This window comes from Phocoena sinus, chromosome 8, assembly GCF_008692025.1.
Source record: "Phocoena sinus isolate mPhoSin1 chromosome 8, mPhoSin1.pri, whole genome shotgun sequence".
NCBI classification, from domain to species: domain Eukaryota; kingdom Metazoa; phylum Chordata; class Mammalia; order Artiodactyla; family Phocoenidae; genus Phocoena; species Phocoena sinus.
In genome coordinates, this window is record NC_045770.1 from 7,461,291 (window position 1) to 7,483,844 (window position 22,554).

Sequence of the window (22,554 nt, forward strand, 5' to 3'; positions counted from 1 at the left end):
CCACCCGACTCCATGTGCACTAGAACTCAGTGCCAGGGGCGCTGTGTGGTCTTTTGCCAAATGAAATACCTTTCCCCAATTCTCTGCTTGATGGGCCCCACGACCCCTTAGGGCCCAGCTCCAGTACCACCTCTTCCGGTGGCACCGCCTCCAGACAGCCCCAAGCAGAGTTCCGCCCCTCCTCTGAGACCCCGCAGCACTCGGAACAACCCTTGATCGGAGCGCTTTGCCATTCCAGGCTGCATCCTGCACATCTATTCCGCTAGACTGAGTTTCCTTAGGGCAGAGGGCATGTCTTATTCCCCATGCATGCAAACTTGGGGCCAGGTGCTGAGCAGTCACAAAAGCAGGCATTCAACATAGGAAGCTGAACCGTAGTAGATATTCAGTAAAGAATACAATCGTGGGGAGCTCCCTGGTGGCCAAGTGGTTAGGATTCCGGTCTTTCACTGCCGTGGCCCAGGTTCGATCCCTGCCTGGTTAGGGAACTGAGATCCCGCAAGCCATGCAGCACGGCCGAAAAAAAGAAAAGAAAGAATAAAATCGTTTATTCAAAACTTGGCAACTATTTATCGAGCATTCACGGTGTGCCAGTCTCCGTGATAAGCACATTACGTAATTATCTTTTTAAATTCTAGAATGGCTTTAAAAGGTCAGTACTCCTATTTTCCCCACCCCACAGATAAGAAAACCAAGGCTCTGAGTGGCTGACTGGCCCAAGGCCATACAGCAGGTAGCACCGTGAGTCCTGTCTATGTCTGATCATTACTTCTTTTTTTTTTTTTTTTTTTGCGGTACGAGGGCCTCTCACTGTTGTGGCCTCTCCCGTCACGGAGCACAGGCTCTGGACGCGCAGGCTCAGCGGCCATGGCTCACGGGCCCAGCCGCCCCGCGGCATGTGGGATCCTCCCAGACCGGGGCACGAACCCGCGTCCCGTGCATCAGCAGACGGACTCTCAATCACTGCGCCACCAGGGAAACCCAGGACTCCACGCTTTTACTGCCGGGGGTGCGTGTTCAATCCCTGGTCGGGGAACTAAAATCCCACAAGCCGTGCGGCCCGCGGCCCAAAAGAAGACTACTGACTGTCCCAGCAAATCCCCAGTGTACAGATTCTGATCAGCGCCTGCCAAAGGCATCCTCTTCCTCTAGCCCCCAAGCCCTAAAAATACCCTTCCCTGACTCCCCATTTTGGAGATGCCCCCGAGCATCTCAAGAGTGTGTGCCCTCCCTTGCTGTAAAAGCCGGAATACCTGCCTCTGATTACAGGTGTGTGCCTGGGGGCCGTGTGCTGCCGTCTCTGCTATTGTTTTCCCCTTGCCTGGGGTCCTCCCTGGCCTTCTGGAGCCTCTAGGAAGTCCCTCCTACTTCCCACAGAGAACCCCAACCCTCTGGCTTCCCGGCCGTCTGCAGCCCATCATCACCTGCTTAATCTTGTATGGCTGCTGTATCGGCAGGCCCAGCAGTTTGTCAGCTGCAATCTCCATGAAGAAGGGGTTGAGAATCCGAATCTGTTTGGGGTTGACGTCCCAGATGAGGGGAGGCTGTTTCCAGAAGCCCTTTCGCACCTAGGCGGGTGGGGTTGGGAGGGAGAGAGCCAGTGGGTTGAAACGGGGAGGTGGGGAGGGGCTTCTCCAGGGGACGGGGCCCCTGTGTTGATGGCACAGGCCCTCGGGAGTGCGGGGTGACGGGAGGGACGCGGAGGCCTACACCAGAGGTGGGAGAGGAGACCAGAAGAGAGGAGGAGGGAGAGAGCGGAGTGGGGCACCCCCCAGGGGAGGCCAGGTGACATGGTATGTAGAGTATGGGCTCCAACCATTGCCCGCTTCCAAGTATAGCCATGTAGGTAGAAGGGGCCAGCTGAACACGTGGCAAAAAATGGACAGTCGGACAGTTCAGCTGTCAACTGGATGGCAAAGAGACAGAGCGGACTTTCTGGAGTCCACCTAGGACAGAGATCTCGACTGTTCTAAGTGCCTCCACCTGGAGATGACTACCAACTGGTCCCTCTGCTGCCAAGCTTCTCACCGGCAAACATATTTTGGCAGCTTCTCTGTCCCAAGCAGCCTCGAGCTTAGGGTGCCCTTCGCTGCTGCTGTCTGACCCCTGCAGTAGAACACTTCCCCGTACTGGCTCCTGAGGACCGTGGGCACACGGGATGGAGCGGCAGGGCCTGACCCGGGCGGCGTCCCCATCCCCAGGCTGCGACCTCGCCCCCGCCAGTCTCTCCGCTTACGCGCTTCTTATCACTCAGGATGCTCTCAATCCAGTGGAAGTCCATGGCCTTGAAAGCCACCATGACAAGGAGTGTGTCAGGGTTGTCCTCCACTTTGGGGTTGAAGTGGGCGGATTCAGGGTAGAAGAGACGCATGGTGGTCTTGGAGCCCACGTCATGCTCGTAGCCAGCCACCGGTGCGCTGTTTAACCTGGGCGGCAGGGAGGAGGATGCCCGTCACCTAGAATCCCACTGGGTCTGTTTACCATCGCCCCCAAACAGAAGACCTGTTACAGAAGACGCTCATACAGACCTGATGACCACGTCGTACTTGTTGATGGCCTCTCCCAGCGAGCTGTTGCGCAGCCGGTGCCCGTTCCCCACCACCACGCAGCGGCGGCACTTGAGGCTGCCCCAGGAACAGGGTGGTAAGACCCAGAAGGAGCCCCTGCTCCTGCCCCGGTCTGCCCAGGCCCCCTCAGCCCCTCAGCCCCTGGCCCCCATGGACCAGGCATCTCCAAGGAGTCCTGCTTCCGGTCATGCCAAGCCTGCAGCCCTGGGCTTTCAAGGGGGAGGAAACTGAACAGAGCACGGAAGAGAGAGAGGAGGAGGGAAGGTGCCTGGGGAGTACCAAGAAGAAACCCCATTTCGGAGGCCCCGACTGCTGCCCAGGCCTGCCTGTTACCACGGCAATACCCCCAGCAGCCTCTGCCCACTCCAGCAGCCTGATACCCAGGCTCAGCTGCCATGGGGACTGGCACGCCCGCCTCCCCTGGAGACAGGCAGGCTCACTGGGAGGTGCTGGACCACGACTGTTTCACACTGGGGCAGGAAGGAGGGTCTCCTCACCTCTGGATGCTCTCTGGAACGGAGTAGCTGGTGACGGCCAGCACCCGGAGCAGTAGGTCTTCTACAAAAGAACCGCAACGAAGGGGCTGATCTCCAAAGGCTGCCAACCCTCCCTGCCCTGCCCCCAGGATCTAGGCCTGGCTGAGAACCTGGGCGCTGGGACCACGGACAGCAGAAAACGAGAAGCTGTGTGGCCAAGGTGAAGCCGCCGTTCCCACCTGACCAGGCGGATACTTACCACTCCCCTTGGTCCCGTAGGGCAGCTCGTAGGCAGATGGCGTCTTGACCCAGAAATAATCCTTAAGCTGCAGAAAGACGGGCTGTTCTCGGGAGTAGCTGCGCCGAGGTGAAGGCAGGGTGGGGATGAGAAAGAGATTAATCTTCGTGCCAGAAACTGGGTCAGACCCCTGACTCACATCACGTATACACACCAAGGCCTCTCCCTCCCTCACAGGCTGCCCCTGGCCCACGTCCACCAGCACGGTTCCCTCCATCTAGCCGGCACCCAGGCCCACCCCGCATCCTCACGTACTTGCCAAAGAGCTTGGAGGCTATCCTCTCCGCCTCACCCTGGAGGCATGGCTCCTTCTTCCCTGGGATGGGAAAATAAAAGCTGGAGACAGAAAAGGAGAGAGGCAGGCGCTCCAGTCAGACCTCCCGGGCCTGGGGGCCAGCTTTCCAGGCAGCCTCCACCTCTCCCAGGGCACGTCGGCCCCAAGGCCCTGGAGAGCGACTCTCCGGCTGCAACGGTGTCAGCCCAAGTCCCACTTTGAAACCAAATCATTGCAAAGCCAGTTCTTTGTTCTCCTGAACTCCCTGGGTGAGGACCCCGGGGAGTCATCCCAGGTCCTACCCCCCAAAACCCACCAACTCCCCTCACAGAGGATTCTGGGCTAGTAGTGTATGGGAGAGGTCATGCCCTGGCTCTCTGAACCCTCCTGTCCCCCGACTAGGTCCCCACCTCATGACGCTCCATCCCTGAGCCCGGTTCCCAAGAAGAACCCACGGAAGGACATGAAAGGTGGACTCACAGCTCAATGTACCTGTCTTCTCGGGAGATGGAGTACCATACCATGACGACCAGGACCAGAGCCAGTGTGGCCAGGAGTTTCCAGCCTGCAGGGCGAACGCACGGAAGAGCTGGAAGCAGAAACAGGGAGGCACAGCCCCAGGCCACCTTCTCAGCTGCCTCAGCTGGGGCCCCTGCAAGGCCGGCTCCCAGCAGGCCCTCGCCTGGCCCTAGTTCTCCGGCTCAGGGCTTGGACCCGAGTGTCTCTGCCGTCCTTCAGGATGAAGACAGGGGCCCCTGGCTCCGTGTCGGTCCCTCCCCAACCCCCTGCTTCTGGGGAGCCCACCCCGCAGGGTGGGGAGCTCCTGGAGAATACTCACGGGACTTGCTGATCATGTTTCTCAGGTGCCAGGGTTCCTGGGGAGAGCTGTCATCCCGGCTGCCTCGGGCCACCTAGGAGGCAGGAGTCACAGGTGTCTGGTCAGCACCACAAACACTCTCGCCTAGACACTGGAGCAGGGCACACCCACAGCCTGCCTCTTCCCGCCTCCAGAAAGCACCAAGCTGCTTCCAGGGCGGCCATCCAGGGAGTGGCCCTCCTCACCCTGGGCATCTCCCTAACCCCTCAAAGGCAGCATCAGCGGTCCAGGTGGGGCCTACGCCCCAGAGAGGGAAACCAAGTCCCACCCTTCACGAATTCCGTCCCAGGCCAGGCCAGCCTACCACAGCTTCCCCGGCATGGTTCCCCCCACTGTGTCCTATCCCTCACTTGGACCTCGGAAGGGTCCGCTCCAGGAAACAGATGTACCTCCACCCATTTTCTACATGAAAGTTAAGCTAACTGTACAAGGGCGTAATTCACATTTTACACAACTGAAGTTTATCTTTTCTCCACATCCAAGGCATTCCCTTGGTTTTGGCCACCGTCCACGCCTCTATCATCAATCTCTCACTATTCCACCCGAACAGATCTGCTCGGGCCAGGCCCTGGGGTGACTGTGCGACCATCAGATGGTCCACAAGTTCTCTTGCAGCCCTTCTAGACTCTGGCTGAGTACAAACAGTGTCCAAGCCCTCACCACCAGGTACATGGGGGAAACTCAACGGAGACAGGCTGTTTGAATAGGAGCACAGAGAGTGAGAAGGGTCTGGTTGGTCAGAGGAGAGAAAGGAGACCCTTTCAGGTAAGGGCAGAGGCTGGCAAGGTAAGGACAGGGCTGTGGGAGGGGTGAGTTGCTACATGCACATAAACAGCGAGGTCCCTCCAGTCGCAAAGCCAGCCAAGGACCATGCTTCTGAGTCACCGGGAAGAAATTTCTGCAGCTTTCACAGCCACACAAAGAGGCACGGGATGCGCGCAGAGCGCCAGTTTCTTCTCTCCCTGACATCCTCCCCAATGATCTGGGTTGTAGGAATCAGATGGGCCACATACTAAACACAGATTCCAGAGCCCTTTCCTGGGATAGCTTCAGCCAGCTGGGGTGGGACCTGGGATGGGCATTTTCACAAGCTGCCCACGTGATTCTTTTGAAGGATCAGTAAAGGGAGGGAAGCCCTAGTGTTCGTGCTCTTTGGGGGAGAAATGAAAAATCTCAAATTATTTCTCAATGGTGGGGGACCGCATCTGGACGAGGTCTGGTTTGGGTTAGAAATCATAAATCGATTATCCTCCATAACACTGTCCTGTTATGGAATCGATGCTTTGCTCCCAGGGGCACTCCCCTGGCTCCACCCTGAGTCCGCATATACCCAAGAATGAGAGTGTTGAGGGAAAGAGAAAGCCGGGTGGGGGAAAGGGATAGGGGTGGGGACCAGAGCCAGATGTTTTCAGCAGGGTCAGGAGGGCCCATCTCTGAATCCCAGTGGGGATGGGGGCTGGTCCTGTCCAGTAAAGAAGAGCTCTAGAGTTGTAATCAGCAGACCCCAGTGAAAGTCAAGACCTACTGCTTTTCTGAGGGTGGCCTGCCCCCCCGACCTACCCACAACAACTGCCAAGTCACGCCCTACCACGTTATCCCCTTCACACGCTTCTCCCGATCTGTAATTCGTTTAGTTACTTGCTCTCTGTCTGTCTCCCCCACTGCACATAAGCCCTGTGAGGGTAGGAATCGGGTCTGTCTTATTCCCAGCTCGAGCCCCAGCATGTAGCACACTGCCTGACACACAGCCAGCGCTCAGCAAGTATTGAATGAATAACATGTTGGGTTATCTTGGGGGAGTCACTTTTCCCTCTCTGACCCTCAGTTACTTCAGCTGTAAAACTGGGAATTTGGCCTAATAAATGCTTGTGACTCAAATATATTTACCAGACCTGCAGCCTGAGCCTCACCAGGGACCTCACTAGAAATGTATAATCCCAGGCCCCTCCAGAGGCACAAATCAGAAACTGCGTTTGCGTAAGATCCCCTGATGACTCACATGGACACTCAAGCTTGAGATGCGCTTATCAAGATGGACGTCCTTGACCTTGGCTGAACAGGAGGATCGCAGTATCTGGGTCCCATAACTGGAAATTCTGACTTAAGTGGTCTGGCCTGGCACTGGAATGTATTCAAGCACCCAGGGGCGATTCTAACCCAGCCAAGGCTGAGAACCACTGGTCCGGATAATGGCGAAAGCACGGTTCTCAATCTTTGATGTGTACGTTCTGATTCAGTGGGTGTCGTGGGTCCAACATTCTAACCGGCTCCCAGGTGGTGCGACCGCACTGAGAGCTGCAGAGCTCTAAACAAGATCCTTCAGGCTCTCACATTCTTTACATTATGAACTGCATCCTCTCCCACCCTCTGTGCTCTCAGTCCTTTCTGATCAGGATTCAGCCCAGCGTACTCCACCTCCCTGTAACAGTAGGTCACAGCACTCGGGGCACAAGGCAATCACCTGAGAAGCAGAGGCATTTACTGACGTCTAGACCCCACTTTCCAAGTCTTATTTAATTGGTTGGGTATGGGGCCCAGGCATTGGCCAGTAAAAAACCAACCAAACAAAAAAAGCTCACCTTTCTGGTGATTCCACCATGCAGCCAAAATGGAGAACACTACAGAGAGTGCGTTGTGCAGTAACTGAAAGTCAAGGACTCAGCTGTCCTCAGTGAAGGAGAACTTTGGTGGTCGGAGGTGATGGGTCCTGAACAAGACAACTACTCTTTTTTTGACCTCTTCCCCAGTAGAGTTCTGCACTTTCCTCCTAAACTGTGCTGGTCTTGTGCTAGGCAGACTGGCTAGTCCTGGGGTCTGCTCCGAGAGACCCCCAGGGATGTCTGTCATCCACCCACCCACCCCCTCCCCTCGCTGGCCAAGCCAAGAGGATGGCTCAGCCCCCAGGATCCCAGGGGCGCGGGCTTCTTGGGCTGCCTGCTGCCTCTGGACAACAGGGAGCCTTCTCCCAGCAGCCGTCCCATAACACTGACAGCCCCCCACCCCCCGGGGACAAAAGGACAGAAGAAAAGTCACAGCAGGGTACCTGGGCAGGAGAACAGAAATCTCATCCACTCATGTCCAAGGTGCAGCAACCTCTGCCTGCCACCAGCTGCCCAGGAGACTGGCTCACCCGACCCGCTAGGTAAAGCTGACCCCAAGGCAGGAAGGCTGTGCGCCCTCCGGGTGCTCTGCTAAGAACCACGGCGTCCCCCGCTGCAGTGAGGCTGCTGAGCCCTGCCACGGAGTCGCCAAAGGGCAGAACTGGAGGACGGGGTGAAGAACAGAAGCCTCCCGCTGCCTGGCGCTCAAAGCCTCACACAGCAAGTACTCAGTGGGTACCCGCTGTACCAAGATGAACAGAACTGGACGTCACCCATGGACATGGCATGACGCCAGGCCCCTCCAAGCCCTTGGGCCCATCAAAGGGCTGTGGCTTAATGTTCCTGAGAAGGGGGATGGGAAAACCAGTGGGGCAGAAGCCGTAATCCATGTCACTGTCCCTCAGTCCGGTGGGGAAAACCCGGAGCTGCCTGCCTGCCACCTCTAGACTCACCTGCCACTCCTGGCCCACCCGGATACTGGGTTGGGTCCCCGCCCACCTTTCCAGCATTGTTCCCAACCAGTGATCCCCCTCGGCCTTGCTGCTTCCACCTCTCCCCCCTCCTCCACTCCCTTTGACTCAGAAACATAGTCAAGTCTCCCTGTGCCTAAAACAAAACAACCCCCCTCTCTGCTTCTGTCTCCTCCTCAAGCTACCTCTGCATCTCCACCTTGAGCTCCAGTGGTCAGACTCCTTAATCTGTGCTACATGCTCGCTTCCCACTCAACCCTCTGCCCTACTCCACCCCTGATCCTTGTCTAAGCTGAAATCGCTCTTGCCAAAGCCTTCAGTGGCCTCCTAATGGTCAAACCTGAAAAAGATCTATTTTCGCTCTTCCCCGTACTCTGAAGCCTTTGCTACGAATAGGCCGATGCTTCCAGGTCAAGACTCTCTCCAGGTTTCCTCCAAACTGGCTCCACCTCCTTTAAGTGCTGGCATTCTCCAGAGAGCTGCCCTTGAACCTCTGCTCTTCCTCTACTTGTTTACACAGGCCAGGTTCATTCATTTTCAGAGGCTTAACTACTACTCAGACCCTGATGATTCAAGCTCTTTTTCAGCTCTGTAATTTCTCTCCCAGATCCTGTCCTAACATTTCTAATTTGCTATTGCTTATCCTCCCTGGATGATCTTAAACTAGTCACCCGTAACACGTCCACAACTGGACCCGCGTCTCCCCGCTCCCCACCTACCCCACATTCTCATCAGCTCATCCGCCCAACATCCTTCGCCTTCACACCATCCCTACGAAACGCTACCCATTCTACCCCCAGTTCCTCGTTCCAGCAAATGCTTGCTGAGCTCCCACTAAACGCTCGCCATTATAGGAGGCACCGGGATGTAAAGCTTGATAAAGTTCAGCGCAGCGTGAAGGCCACGTAGTCTAGAGCCTCAGAAGTACTTCGGAAAAGCAGCCTGCGTCTCCTCTTCTTGAGCCGCAGGTCGATTCCAGATCTCACCCCAATTTATCTGCTTCCTAACTGGTCTCTTCACCACAAGTCTTTCCTCACTCAGGCCTCTTCCTCAGAACTGCCAACACGGTATCTTTCTCAGAAACGGTTTGGATCAAACCACCCTCCTGCTCCAATCACTCCCCATTCCTTCAATGAAAAGCCAAAGCTTTTTAGAGGCAACCAGGGCGCTTCAGTCCCAGGCCCCAAGGCCTGCGTGTGCATCTCGGAGCTCCTGCCACGTGCGCTGCAGGTGCCGTCTTCTTCCACGACCCCACCTCTGCACGGGCTTTCCTCCAGCAGGAAGACCGTACGCGGCCCCCGTTAGCCTCAACAATCTCACGGCCCCTCCTCTACGAAGTGTTTTCTGACATTTCTAAGCAATGTTTTTCTTTCCACAAAAAATTGTTTATATCTCGATTTTAGCACCTAATAGGTAGTAAACCTTTTGTATTATATAATTACTGTTTTCATGGCTTGCCCACTATCCTCTGACCTCTGACATTGGAGGCTTGTTTATACCAAGAGTCTACCAGAGCACCTAGAGAAGATGCTTTATCGCATAATATAATTTTATATCACATTATTATGTGTTTTCGTATCTTGCCCATGAGACTATGACCTCTGTGGTCCAGGCCTGCATTATATCTTCAGACTCTATTACAGTGCCTAGAACGTAGCAGATGTTTTATAAACATCTGACACACAAGTAATAAGATGAGACTAAAAAGGTATTACATCCCTTACTGATCCTGAAATGTATTGTGCACTTACCATGTGCAACACCAGGGGTGTGCCAACCTCATTGCCATTGCTTTGGGGACCAGGTGAGTCATCGCCGTGGAGGCTATCCTGTGCACCGCTGGACGGTTACCAGCACCGTGACCACTGCCCACTAGAGGCCAGTATGACCCCCACTCTCCAGTTCTGACAACCAAATGTCGCCAGACATTACCACATGTCGAGAGCTGCTCTGCAAGGTACTCTTAAGGGCTTTCCAAGTATGATCTCAACCCTATGAGTTAAACACTATTATTACCTCCATTGTGGAGACAGGGAAGTGGTGCAAAAAGAGTCAGCAACTTGCCCAGGGTCACCGAGCTGGTGAGGAGCTTAGCGCCAGAGGCACACTCCTAACTCCTGCCCTCCGCCGCCCCTAAACCATCCTGTGAAGACGCCAAGATCCTCAGAGGGCCCACCTGCAGCTCTGGAGCAACAGGAGGAAGCTGCCCTCCGTCACATCAAAGTCCTGCAGAGGCTTCTGACAGCTGAGAGGAGCCTCCTGCGCCCCTCCCAGGCAAATCGCCTGGCCCCCGGAAGCCCTCCAGCATGGCTTCAAAGCCCGCAGCTGTATTCATGGGATTACCAGTGCCCTCCATCTGGACACCAGACTTCCACAAATGCCGGCAAAGACCGCGTTCGCTTTCTCACGGCCATGCCGCTTCACTGGCAGGGAACCAACACCCCCCTCAGCTGGCAAGCCAGGTCTCCTGCGCCCTGATCTCGTGTGGCTACCCTCCGGAGCCAAAGAGCAGGACTGTGCTACGACAGCTGCTTGCAAACGTCTCATCTCGGGAATCGCCCGCCATGTTCCCAGCCTGTTGAGGTGTGTGAATCTCGACAGTGCCAGCTAACCCACAGCGATTCCTCTCAGCTTGGAGTCCTCTGCCGTTATTCCAGGGGCCCTTGAGCTGGACGCTGAATTTAATGTAACTCAGACAACTGCGAGGCGAGGCAAGGTGAGAACACAGGCCACCGGAGTCGCACTGTGTTCTGATCAGCCACTCTTGGGTGTAGTCAACTAACCACGATTCTCCAGAACGGCTCACCTGTATCGCCTCTCCTCAGCACAGAAACCCTCCGTGGCGCCCATCCACTCAGAGAGAAAGGCCAAGCCCTTGCTCTGCCCTGTAAGAATGCGTGTGATCTCCCCACCAGCACTTCTCTGCTCTCCTTCCCCATTTCCCTCATTTAGTCTGCTCTACTCAGACGGGCCTCATTGTTCTTGACTGGGTTAGGCCCACTCCCTCCTCTCTGGCTGTTCCTTCAGCCTGGAATGCTTTTCCCCTAGACACAGGCTTGGTATCTACCCACTCAGCTCTCCACTCATCTTCTCCACCTCTGGTCAAAAATCCCCCCTACACCTCACATTTCAGATCCCTCTACCTGGCTTGCGAAAAACTTTGGCTGTCGTTTTTTTTTCGATGCTGTATCACCAATGTCTAGGACAGTGACTGGTACACAGCAGGCTCTTGACACAAGTTTGCTGAATTAATTTACTCATCGGGAACTACACCGCCACGGAGCAGGCAGAGCAAGAGGGGAAGAGGCGGTAGCAATAGGTCAGATACCCACTCCAGCCCCTCTGGCCTGGCCGCTGGCTAGACACAGCCTGACCTGCACGGCGTGATCCGCAGCCCCAGTAGGGAGGGAGCTGGTCTTGGCCCGGGGCTCTTGTGAAGCGGCAGAGGGCAGAGTAACTGACCAACTGCCTCAAGGCCCACCAGTGGGCAGACGGGGCATCTCTCCAGCCATCCAAGCTTGGAGGAAAGGGGCTGCAGAGGCTTCCACCTGCAGGGCAGGAAGGCTCTCTGCTCCCCACCCGGGGGGTCCACAGGATACCCTCCACCCCCAACAGGCGTCTCCAACAGCGCAGGCCTGCAGTCTCCTGCAGAGAAACACCCTGTATTCTCCACTTTAGCAGCTACCAGTCACATGACACCACAAAGCACCACGTGAAGATCATACTTCTGGAGTTGGCCGGGGTGGGGCTGGAGCTTTGAATTCCATTCGCTGGGTAAAAGAGCTTAAGTGTAGTGACGGGCACGTTGCTATGCTCACAAACACACACCTATACCAGGAGGGTGTTGTTTCCACAGAACTGGCGAGGGTTAACCTTTGACTCCCTTTAATCACTACCAGCTCCAAGGTTGCTGGACCACACGGCGAGCTGAGGTCAATATACTCTGTGGGGTCCCAGGAGAGCCACAGGCCTGGAGACACCCTATTACCCAGTGTAGAAACAGTACAGTTTCATGTCCACAATAAATAAAGAAAAACTCCGGTGTGGCCGTCGACCTGCGCCAGGCTCCCGGGCACGATTCCCTCCTCATATCTCCCAGCCAGGGGCCAGTGAATCTAGCCCCAAGGAGCCAAAGCTGAAGGCCCTACAGGAACTGGGGCTTGAAACCACCAGTACGGCCAGTCCCCTCCCTCCCTCCGGCCTCCAGATGACCCTTCTGAAGATGGTGGACTGCACCTGCCCCACCGTGCCCCATCCGGTGAGGTGGCCGCAGCCTCACGTGGCCGTGGAGGGCTTGCATTGCGGCTAGTCAGCGCTGAGGAACGCTGTCTGCGGGGCCCATACACGGGATTCCAAAGACTCACTACGAAACAAAGAAAGTAAACTATCCCCTTAAAAATTATTGACATTGAGGCGGCAGCCATCATTGAAAAAACACTTTTTCAGCCTGTTTTGTGACCAGAAAGCACAGCACTAAGGACTGAACCTTACATGGAGCAGATCTGGGTGGCCGCTGAACTGAAGAGGTCCCGGGTGACCCCCGAGGCCTCACCACACTTCCTAAACACACCCTCCCCTCCCCAAAGATAAGAACCTTAGCTCGCATGCCCCCATCTGCACCCCAACCCCGTCTGAGGATGGAGGACGAGGCAAGGTCAGTGCCAGCAGTTTCACATCTGAGCCCTTGTCAGGGGGGTCGATTACAGTATAAATGTTGGGGGGATCTGGAATCATTGTTGGGACCCAAGCCCAGGCTGCTCTCCCCAGCCACCCCTCAAGGATCCTGGCACTCACGCTTCCATGCTTCCTCTTGGCGCCGGGTCCCAGATTACCCAACCACTCCCTCAGTCTGTCCCACCCGGTCACCCTGTTTCATTTCCTCTGTAGCAGGAACACCACAGTGTCTCCCGTACTCACAAGATCATAGGACCCAAGAAAGCGGGGACTTCTTGCAGCCCACAGTATCTCCAGCACCAAATGAAATGCCTGATGTGTGGTAGGTAAATGACGAATATTGAAATGAACAGATGTCTAAATGAATATGAGCAAATTAGCAGAACAAGTGTGAACAGAAGGTTTCGCCAAGTTAAAAATTTCCACACCCTTACTTTGCCACGACCTGGTCAAACGAGGGGCCAGGGGCTTGTCAGAGGTCAGCCCAGGACCTGGCAGACCCAACCAGCGCCACATTTGTTGCCAAAGGCACGTTGCTATGCTCACAAACACACACCTATACCAGGAGGGTGTTGTTTCCACAGAACTGGCGAGGGTTAACCTTTGACTCCCTTTAATCACTACCAGCTCCAAGGTTGCTGGACCACACGGCGAGCTGAGGTCAATATACTCTGTGGGGTCCCAGAAGAGCCACAGGCCTGGAGACACCCTATTACCCAGGAAACCTCCTTTCCTCCTTACTCGCTCAAGAGGGCCAGCCTGGGCTAAAACCCCAGTCAGCAAGCCCCAGACCTCCAAGTACCCTTGGTCTCCTGGAAGCAGAGGAAAGGGGTTTGGACGCAGACCTGAGGTCCAACCCAGCCTCTGTGATCACGGGCCGGCTGTCCCTGGACAAGGCCCTGTATCTCTTGGGCCTCAGATTTCCCATCTGTAAAACGGGAGTAGCAAGAACAAGTTCTGGGAGGTGTGGGAGCCTCAAAACATATCCCAGGATCGAAAGCCCGCAGCCTTAGAACCGGTTGAGCCCAGAGCAAGCACTGGGCCCCTGGAAGCTGAAGGTGACTCCTGGTCTGCGCCTCCCCCTGGTGCGTGGCAGCCCCTCTCCACTCCAGGTCTGCCCCAGCCCAGCACGGGGAGCAGTCCAGAGCTCCCACCTGACACCACAACCACGACTGCACTCACCTCTCCTCCCAGCCGCTGGGTCCACTGCACTCATGGCACACATGCAGCTGCCGGGGGACCAGGGGACTGCCACACAGACTCTGCCTGCACTGAACGTGGATCCCACGTACTAGCCAGGTTCAGGGTTGCATTGCTGGGGTGGGGAGGATCATGGGATGGAGGAGAGAGATGAGGCTTTGTTGGAGAAGCCACTCTCCCTTTCCGGGTACAGCACCTCCTAGAGAAGGTGCCCAGACCCCTGATCAGAGCCCTCTCCTGAGTGGTGCCCCCTTTGCAGAACAGCTGCTCACAAAGCTCTTCGGCCACAGGCAGAGCCAGTGGTACAGTGGTGCAGAGTTCCAGCCTTGGACAAGTCAGAGAAGGCATATCATCAACAAATACCTGGATGGAGCAGTAATCCTTCCAACCAATTAAGAAAAAGACCAAGGAACCGAAGAGAATCCAGCAAAGGACAGGAAAAGCAATTCGCAGCTCAAACCCACACACCTAACAAATGTGGAAAGATGTTCAGCCTCATTCAGTGACCAGGGAATGCAGGTTAAAACCGAATATCGCTTCTTGCACATTTCGCTGGCAGGCGTTCATTGACATAAAGGCTTAGAGTTCACTGACATAAAGGCTTTGTTCATTGACAAAAAGTACTTCATAGTATCTAGTAAGGCTGAAGGCGTGCATACGCTATGAGCCAGCAATTCCACGTCTAGGTGTATCCCAGTGTGACCCGCCTTTGTACGTGTACACACACTAAGGATGTCTATTGCAGCACTGTGGTAACAGCAAAAGAATGGAAACATCTTAAATGTCCAAGAGTGGAGGGATGGCTGGATAAACTGTGTCATCACACAACTGAATACAGCCATTTAAACTGAAGAAAGAACTCGCTATGGACCTATTAGGATACACCTGATGTTTAAGGTTTTCAAAAAACTGTAAACAGATACTTATAGTATGGTCTCATTAATTAAAAAAACACACAAGGCTATATATAGCGCGTGTGACCTAAAAGAATTTAAAACAAAACAAAACATGGAGGAATCACCCAACTCTTGGTGACCATTACATTCCAGGAAGAGATCAAGTAAACTGGGATGGATTGTGAGGACGGGGCTTAGTTCTGTTCACACAGAATATGCAAAAACATGAGCATTTGTAAATCTGGCTGTCACATGGGATTCTCTTATCTTTTATATTTTGAAATATTTTTATACTGAAAAGAGGGAGTACAGATTTTAAGACAAAAATTCAGGAGCTATAAAAGAGAAATCCAACAACATAAAGATTTAAGAAGCAGAGGGCGGCAGGAGAAGGAGGAGAGAGAGGATGAACAGTTAAAAAACAAATGACAAACTAGGAAAAGTATCTCTGCAACATAATATGTATCAGACCAATGAATTCCCGTAGCCTGGAATGTGCTCATGGTGCTCAGTCAATAAGGAAACAAGTCAACAAATCAGACAGAGGAATAGGCAAAGGACATGAATGAGCAGTTGACAGCACATAATATAAAGGCACAGAGGAAAGACCCATTCTTCACTGATCGTAACAGCAAAGCTCCAGAGGCCTGAGAGCACACGCTGCTTGGGGAGGTGGGGAAACCGGCCCTCTGTCCGATCACAAGCGGATCAGGGTGACATTTTTGGAAGTGACCTGGCAATATGTGTCAAAATCCCCTTAGCCTGGGAATTCCATTGCTAGAAGTTTATTCTGTAGAAAAGTCTCCTATATTTTCATGAACTTTTCTATCACAGTCGTTACAGACAGCACTATTTGTGACAGTGAAAGATGTAAATGACTTGAAATTCTACCGAAAATCCACAAGGACCCATTTAGAAGCATAACCACACAAACAACGAACAGAACGCTACACAGCTGTGAAAAAGAGGAGGCAAATGCATGCATGCTGACACCGGATTATCTCCCAAGTGCATGATGAAACTTTAAAAAGGCGGGTGGAGAGCAGCGTTCTGTGTATCTCCAATGCCCTTTTAACGAAAGACTTACACGCATATATGTGGATACGTCGCTAAAGGAACAGATCATTCAAAGGATGCGCAAGAAACTAAGGGGGCAGGGGTCTAGAATGGGGGAAAGGCTTTCTTTATATCATATACCGTTTTATTTATTTATTTATTTATTTTGTCTGTCTGTGTTGGGTCTTCGTTTCTGTGCGAGGGCTTTCTCCTGTTGCGGTGAGTGGGGGCCACTCTTCATTGCGGTGCGCGGGCCTCTCACCGTCGCGGCCTCTCCCATTGAGGAGCACAGGCTCCAGACGCGCAGGCTCAGTCGTTGTGGCACACGGGCTCAGTAGTTGTGGCTCGCGGGCTCTAGAGTGCAGGCTCAGTTGTTGTGGCTCACGGGCCTAGCCGCTCTGCAGCATGTGGGATCTTCCCAGACCAGGGCTTGAACCCGTGTTCCCCGCACTGGCAGGCAGATTCTCAACCACTGTGCCACCAGGGAGGCCCCACATACCCTTTTGATGTTTAATTTTTTTTAACGGGTGAGTGTGATACACTTTCAACTAAAATTTTGCTAAAAGGAAAAGAGGAGAGGGGAAAAAAAAAAAAAAAAAAAGGAATGTAAACTCTGGAGTCTCACACACCCGGACCTGCATTCCAGACCGACCACTTATTGGCTGCACAAGTGTTGGATCCTCTGGATCTCAAGTTTTCTGCTGCATCAAATGGAGATAAAAACAGGGCACTTCCTTCTAGGGTGGGTGGATATGCCAGGTAAGAGGGGCTCTAAGGTTGTTACCGGGGAGAAGTAGAAGCAGCTGGTCTCAGACTCCAGAATGCGCTTCATCTTTCCCCCTCATGGATCCAATGGACACAGGCCATTCTTATCTCTCCTTATGTTCCACTCCGCAGACAGGGAACAGCAGGGGCAGGGCCACCAGGCACAGCTATGCAGACTGGGTGTGTGTGGCCAGGCCTGGGTAGGGAGTGAGGGCTGAAATCCAGCCCTCCCTTGGCTTGTCAAACCATCACCCTCGTGCAGGGCTGTGTCCAACCGCAGGGGTCATTCATTCTGCTTTCCGTAAAGGCTCTGTACAGGCTAGCAGCAACATCATTTACAGCAGAGCAATTTAACCCTTCTCCAGAATCCTTGCCAGGTTATAAAGAGCCCAGGGAAAAGATCTGGGGGTACACAGACCAGGGGCGGGGCGTAGCCATTCGGAAAGTTGGTACAGTCATCCCATCCGTATTTATCTTTTCATGTGTCATTTCCTCTGAATTCGCAGAAACACCCTGTTTTACCAGCAGAAGTGGTTTCTAAGGAAAGAGTCCTGCCCCCTTTGGCCCATCGACACCCACTTCATATACCTTGGGCAGCTGGGTGATGTTCTAAGTGAGGTCACCCTGAGACGAATCCTGAGTGGGGGAAGGAAAGCCAAGGGGACAGCCCCCTGCCCTGCCTGCCTGCTCCTCAGAAGGGCTTGTCTGCAAGAACAGCCCTGTCCCAGGGCAGGTTTGGGGTCCTGAGGCCTCCAGGGACACGGTGAGGCTGGGCAGTCCAGAAGAAACAGGAGCTGACAGGGACTGCGGGCCTACTGCACCCAGGGCACAGCCTCAGGCACTGAACTACAGCAGGAAACAAGGTAACAGGCCTGTGCTCCTGGAGTGCACACCTGGGGAGCAGGGGAAGGGGTGGGGGGAGACACCTGACAACCACATAGATAAATAAGAAAAGGTGCCATGAAACACACGGTGAGGGCTTCCCTGGTGGCGCAGTGGTTAAGAATCCACCTGCCAATGCAGCAGACACGGGTTCGAGCCCTGGTCCGGGAAGATCCCACATGCCACGGAGCAACTAAGCCCGTGCACCACAACTACTGAGCCTGTGCTCTAGAGCCCACGAGCCACAACTACTGAAGCCTGCACGCCTAAAGTCCGTGCTCCGCAACAACAGAAGCCACCGCAGTAAGTCTGTGCACCGCCACGAAGAGTAGCCCTTGCTCGCCGCAACTAGAGAAAGACCGCGCGCAGCAATGAAGACCCAACGCAGCCAAAAATAAATAAAATAAGTAAATTTATTTAGAAGAAGAAGGAACACACGGTGAGGCCATCAGAACAGGGCAGTGGAGCAGAAGGAGATGGGGCAGCACCTTGGGATGGAGCGTTGGCAGGTCCCTGAGGGGCTGACTCTTGACCTCAGACCTAAGCAAGAGGCGGTCATGGAAAGGTGGGTGGGGGAGTGGGAGCAGAGGTTCCAGCCCGAGGGAAGAGCAAAGACCCTGGGGCCTGTGGGGTGTAAGTAACAGAAACAAGTCCAAAGTGACCGGAGACAGTGAGGAAGGGCCAGTGGCGGTGCCAGGGAGACCCGCTGGCCGGGTGGTACAGGACGTCACAGGCCACCCTGGAGCCTGGACGTTACTCAGGGTTCCATGAGAAGTCACTGGAGGGTATGAACAGAGGAGTGACACTCTGGATTCATTTTTTAAAGATCCCTGGGGCTGTTCAGCAGCTCTTGTGCAAAACCTCATTTAATTTTTTTTTCTCTTATTTAATTTTTAAAACACTCTGTGTGGTAGTCCTCTTTCATTCTCATTTACAGATGAGCAAACAGGCACACAGAGGTACATTAAGGGTCCCGGGGTCTCCAGAAATAAAGAATTCAAGCAGTCTGAACTGCTCAGAAGCCCTACACTCTCTGGCACCCATGAATTGGGGGGAGCTGTCTGGGGTGGATCTAGAAAAGCTCCTGCATCTCTTGGGCCTCAGATTTCCCATCTGTAAAACGGGAGTAGCAAGAACAAGTTCTGGGAGGTGTGGGAGCCTCAAAACATATCCCAGGATCGAAAGCCCACAGCCTTAGCACCGGCTGAGCCCAGAGCAAGCACTGGGCCCCTGGAAGCTGAAGGTGACTCCTGGTCTGGGCCTCCCCGCGGTGCGTGGCAGCGCCTCTCCACTCCAGGTCTGCCCCAGCCCAGCACCGGGAGCAGTCCAGAGCTCCCACCTGACACCACAACCACGACTGCATTCACCTCTCCTCCCAGCCGCTGGGTCCACTGCACTCTGGCACACATGCAGCTGCCGGGGGACCGGGGGACTGCCACCCAGACTCTGCCTGCACTGAACGTGGATCCCACGTACTAGCCAGGCTCAGGGGGCGTTGGAGTCCTCAGTGGCCAAGCCTCTCTCCCTTTCTGGGTACAACCCCTCCTAGAGAAAGTGCCCAGTCCCACGGGGCATGGCCACAGACCTCCAGCCAGCGCCAAGCTGTCCCCCTCCCCCGGCAGCTCCAGGGGCAGCACCCGCTCCACCCTGAGCAGTGCCTCATTTGCAGAGTGGTGTCCCCTCTCCAGATCTGGTACTCCCAAAGTCCCCCAGCAGGGACGCTCCAGGGCCAAGTTCAGTGCACGCCTGAATTTCTATCAGGAGCCCACCAGGGTCAGAGTTGCTGAGGGTGGGATTAGGGCAAAAGGGGAGGATTGTGCATGGTGGTGTGCGGTGGGGCAGCATGGCCTCTGGGGTGGGGTTTCTGGAGGAGAAATGAAACTGCGGAGAATGAAAACAAGACCTCCGTTTCCTCCATCAGCCTGTCCCCTGGGAACAGCGAAGCCGATAAGAGAGACCCTTTTGAGATCGTTTCACATCGGTAAGATGTTTCCACAAATCAGCTGTTTATACAACTCTCCTGGAGGTAAAGGTTACCAATGAGGGAAGGGGAGGGGCGGCTAGCATTCTAGGTGTTGCTGGGGAAGGTGCAGACCTTCCAGTCTGACCAGTGGTCCCTCTGGGGCAGGGCCAGGGCAGAGCAGGTGGGACTGCTGGCAGGACGGCTGCCAGGTCATCAGGGATGACTCAGAGCCTCCCCTGCCAGGGGCTCACGCAGCCCCTGTAGGGAAACAGGGAGGCAGATCTGAGCACGCACAGAGCCGGGAGGCACCCAGAGGACACTCTGAGCCCCTTCCCAGGCCAACTCCGCTCTGGTCCACTGAGACCCTCCGTGTTGAAAACCTACAAACACACCTCTGAGCACAAACACACGAATCCCTGTTCAAGCAAAGGAGCACACCCCAGAGTAAACATGACCCCTACACACACACACACACACACACACACACACACACACACCTCCCCCCCCGCCCCCCTCCATCCTCCTTCTTCCTGCTCCCTGCTGGCCCCACTTCCTGCCACAACGGACAGCTTCTGGGGCCTGCTGGGCCTCCTCTGCCGGGGTGCTGTCCTCCCCCATCTTTCAAGAAGGGCACTGCCCACCGGCTTCCTTCAACTTCAGCTGCGGCTCCAGCCAAGTTTGTCTGTCAGGTCGCAGGTCCCTTGGGCTGTCAGCCAGGGACCTTGAGATTTGGGAGGGGCCAGGAGTGGCTGAGCCAGTCCTCCGGGGATCTCGTCATCTCCAAAAGTTGAGAAAAGGGGAGCCCTGGGCTCCTGGCTTGGGGCAGCCAAGCCCAGCTCCCGGGAAGGGAGCCCCACCCCAGCTGTGTTCAGAGGTACCCAGGAAGATGGGTTGTCGAGCAGGGGGCTGCAGGAAAGCAAAGGGCGGGGGGACGCTCGGCCTTGTAAGCGTGTTCCCGGGGCCAGGGGAGGCAAAGTCAGGCACGGGGCAGAGGCCGCTGCCCCGGGGCAGGGCACCCCCCCAGCGGCAGGGTTCACTCACCATCCTCCTGGCCTGTCCCAGCCTCTCTGCACCTGCACCTGATCTTCATCTTCCCGCTACCAAGTCCAGGAAACCCCTAGGCCTTCCCCTGCCCACCTCCCACCCCATTCAAGCCCTTTGGGGCTCAGGCCCTGAGGCATTAGCAATTCCAGACTCATCCTGGCTCCCAGTCCTGGGGGAGGCGGAGGAGGGCAGGACTGGGGCAGTCTGGGCCTGGGGACTGAGGATTCCAGTCTCGGGCTTGCTCGGCAGGTTTGGGCCGTGCCCATGCTGCCTCTCCCCAGAGCTGCTGGCCCAGGGTCATAGAGGGTGCCCCTGGGCGGGCACCCTAGATCTCACGGAGGGTGGTGCCGTGGGTCAAGCCACGAGCCAGAACCCTGGGCTCTCTGCCACTCACGCCCAGGAAAACCCCGGGCTTTGCCAGCAGCTCCTCCCCCCTGCCCTTCTGGGAGCCGTCGTGGTTCTCAGGCTGGAAGGGCAGGAGCTGTCGGTCCCCTGCGGCCCGCGCATGAGCACCACCCTCAGGGCCAGACCACTTCCTCTTTCTGAGGAAGCCTGGTGCCAGAAGCCGACTCAGAGAAACCGAGGCACAGAGGAGACCCTGAGAAGGCCTAGGAGACTGAGCCACCGCGGGGCCCTGGCCCCGTCTGAAGGTGGGAGGCCAGACAGGCGTCCCCATCCATCCTCTTGGCCTCTTCCACGAGCCCTTCCTCCTGCCTAGAAGCTGTCAGGATCAGGGTCCTGGGACAGGGCCCCTCCTGCCCCCAGGAACACACCCAAGCCCGGCCAGTTCACCTGGCCTTCCCGGCCTGTCAGTCCAGCTGTTCCGGAAAGAGAACATTTTCTTCTCACTCTATTTGGACAGCTGCGGGGACAGTGACAGTGAGAAGAGAGTGTCTGATTATTGAGGGGGGTGGTGTGCAGGGGACAGGGCCACAGGGCCTCTGAAGTGGCCGAGGGTCTGGAGTTGGGGAGGCCCCAGATGGGGGGCTGCGTGAGGAGCTGGGAGGCCTGGGGCCACCCGACAGGGTCAGCGTCCCTCAGCAGCACCATCAAGAGAACAGCTGGAGGGGCTTCCGGCCCAGGTCCAGGGCTATAGGAGGAGGGACGAGGGGCTTCCGGCCCAGGTCCAGGGCTATAGGAGGAGGGACGAGGGGCTTCCGGCCCAGGTCCGGGGCTATAGGAGGAGGGATGAGGGGCTTCCGGCCCAGGTCCGGGGCTACAGGAGGAGGGACGAGAAGCCCAAGGCACCAGGGAGACCGATTTCCATCTTTAGGGAATGTGCTCGGTTACAGGGTGGGGTAAGGACGCCTCTCAGGCCCAGCCCCAAACCTCCTCTGGCCTCGCTCCTGGACACTCAGGCCCGGCAGCCCCTCCTCTGCAGCCTCTGCAGGTCCAGGGCTGACAGGCGGGGCTCCAGAAAGGAAGACAAGGCACCCACAGGACAAGGCCAGAGGACCTGGAAACGGAGCTGCTTCCGCCCTGGGAGGCGGGAAGTAGGACCGCGGGGTCAAGCCAAGGCTCTTCCTCCTGCCGCTGCCCACCCTCCCTCCTTCTCAACGGTCGTCTCTCTCTCTCCCCTCCCCTCCCCTCCCCTCCCCTCCCCTCCCCTCCCCTCCCGGTCCCTGTCCCCTTTCCAGCCGCCCCATCCTGCTGTCACCTTGTCCCCATATCCAACTCCTCCTGCCTGCCTCCCCCGCCCCGGTTATGTAAGGGGCCTGAGAACACACAGAGGGAGCTTTGTTGTCAAACCAAATCCATACGGAGCCGGGATCGGCCAGCGCAGCTGTTCCCCATTCCCTCCGCCTTGGCAGGGGTGAGGCACCGGGCAGGAAGCCCCCCCACGCCTCCACTGGGGGAGGTGGGGGGCAAAACACACTGGCCCCAGGGCCCCCAGGCAGCTGAGTGGGTGGCCCCGGATCAGCCACCACCACGTGGGACCACAACAGGGGAGCAGCTGGCCCCCAAGACAGAGGAAAGCCTCAGTGCAGAGCCGGGGCCCCAAAGCCCAGAG

The 22,554-nt window shown here is 55.9% G+C and overlaps 1 protein-coding gene across 8 annotated transcripts in view; it reads right to left on the minus strand.

Moving 5' to 3' along the window:
- ST3GAL4 (ST3 beta-galactoside alpha-2,3-sialyltransferase 4) overlaps positions 1–22,554 on the minus strand; it is a 39,157-nt gene that overhangs the window by 9,231 nt on the left and 7,372 nt on the right. The window contains exons 1-9 of one of the 8 annotated variants that reach the window (XM_032639121.1): positions 20,541–20,629; positions 4,454–4,526; positions 4,096–4,204; positions 3,597–3,677; positions 3,303–3,400; positions 3,065–3,125; positions 2,529–2,624; positions 2,237–2,426; positions 1,425–1,568 (exon numbers count right to left, since the gene is read on the minus strand). In XM_032639121.1, coding sequence (XP_032495012.1) covers positions 1,425–1,568; positions 2,237–2,426; positions 2,529–2,624; positions 3,065–3,125; positions 3,303–3,400; positions 3,597–3,677; positions 4,096–4,204; positions 4,454–4,526; positions 20,541–20,543 — 855 coding nt within the window. In that variant the 5' untranslated portion in view covers positions 20,544–20,629. Of the gene's footprint in view, positions 1–1,424; positions 1,569–2,236; positions 2,427–2,509; positions 2,625–3,064; positions 3,126–3,302; positions 3,401–3,596; positions 3,678–4,095; positions 4,205–4,453; positions 4,527–20,540; positions 20,630–22,554 lie in introns of those variants that run through there. The other 7 variants (XM_032639122.1, XM_032639124.1, XM_032639125.1 and 4 more) reach the window with 7 other exon arrangements.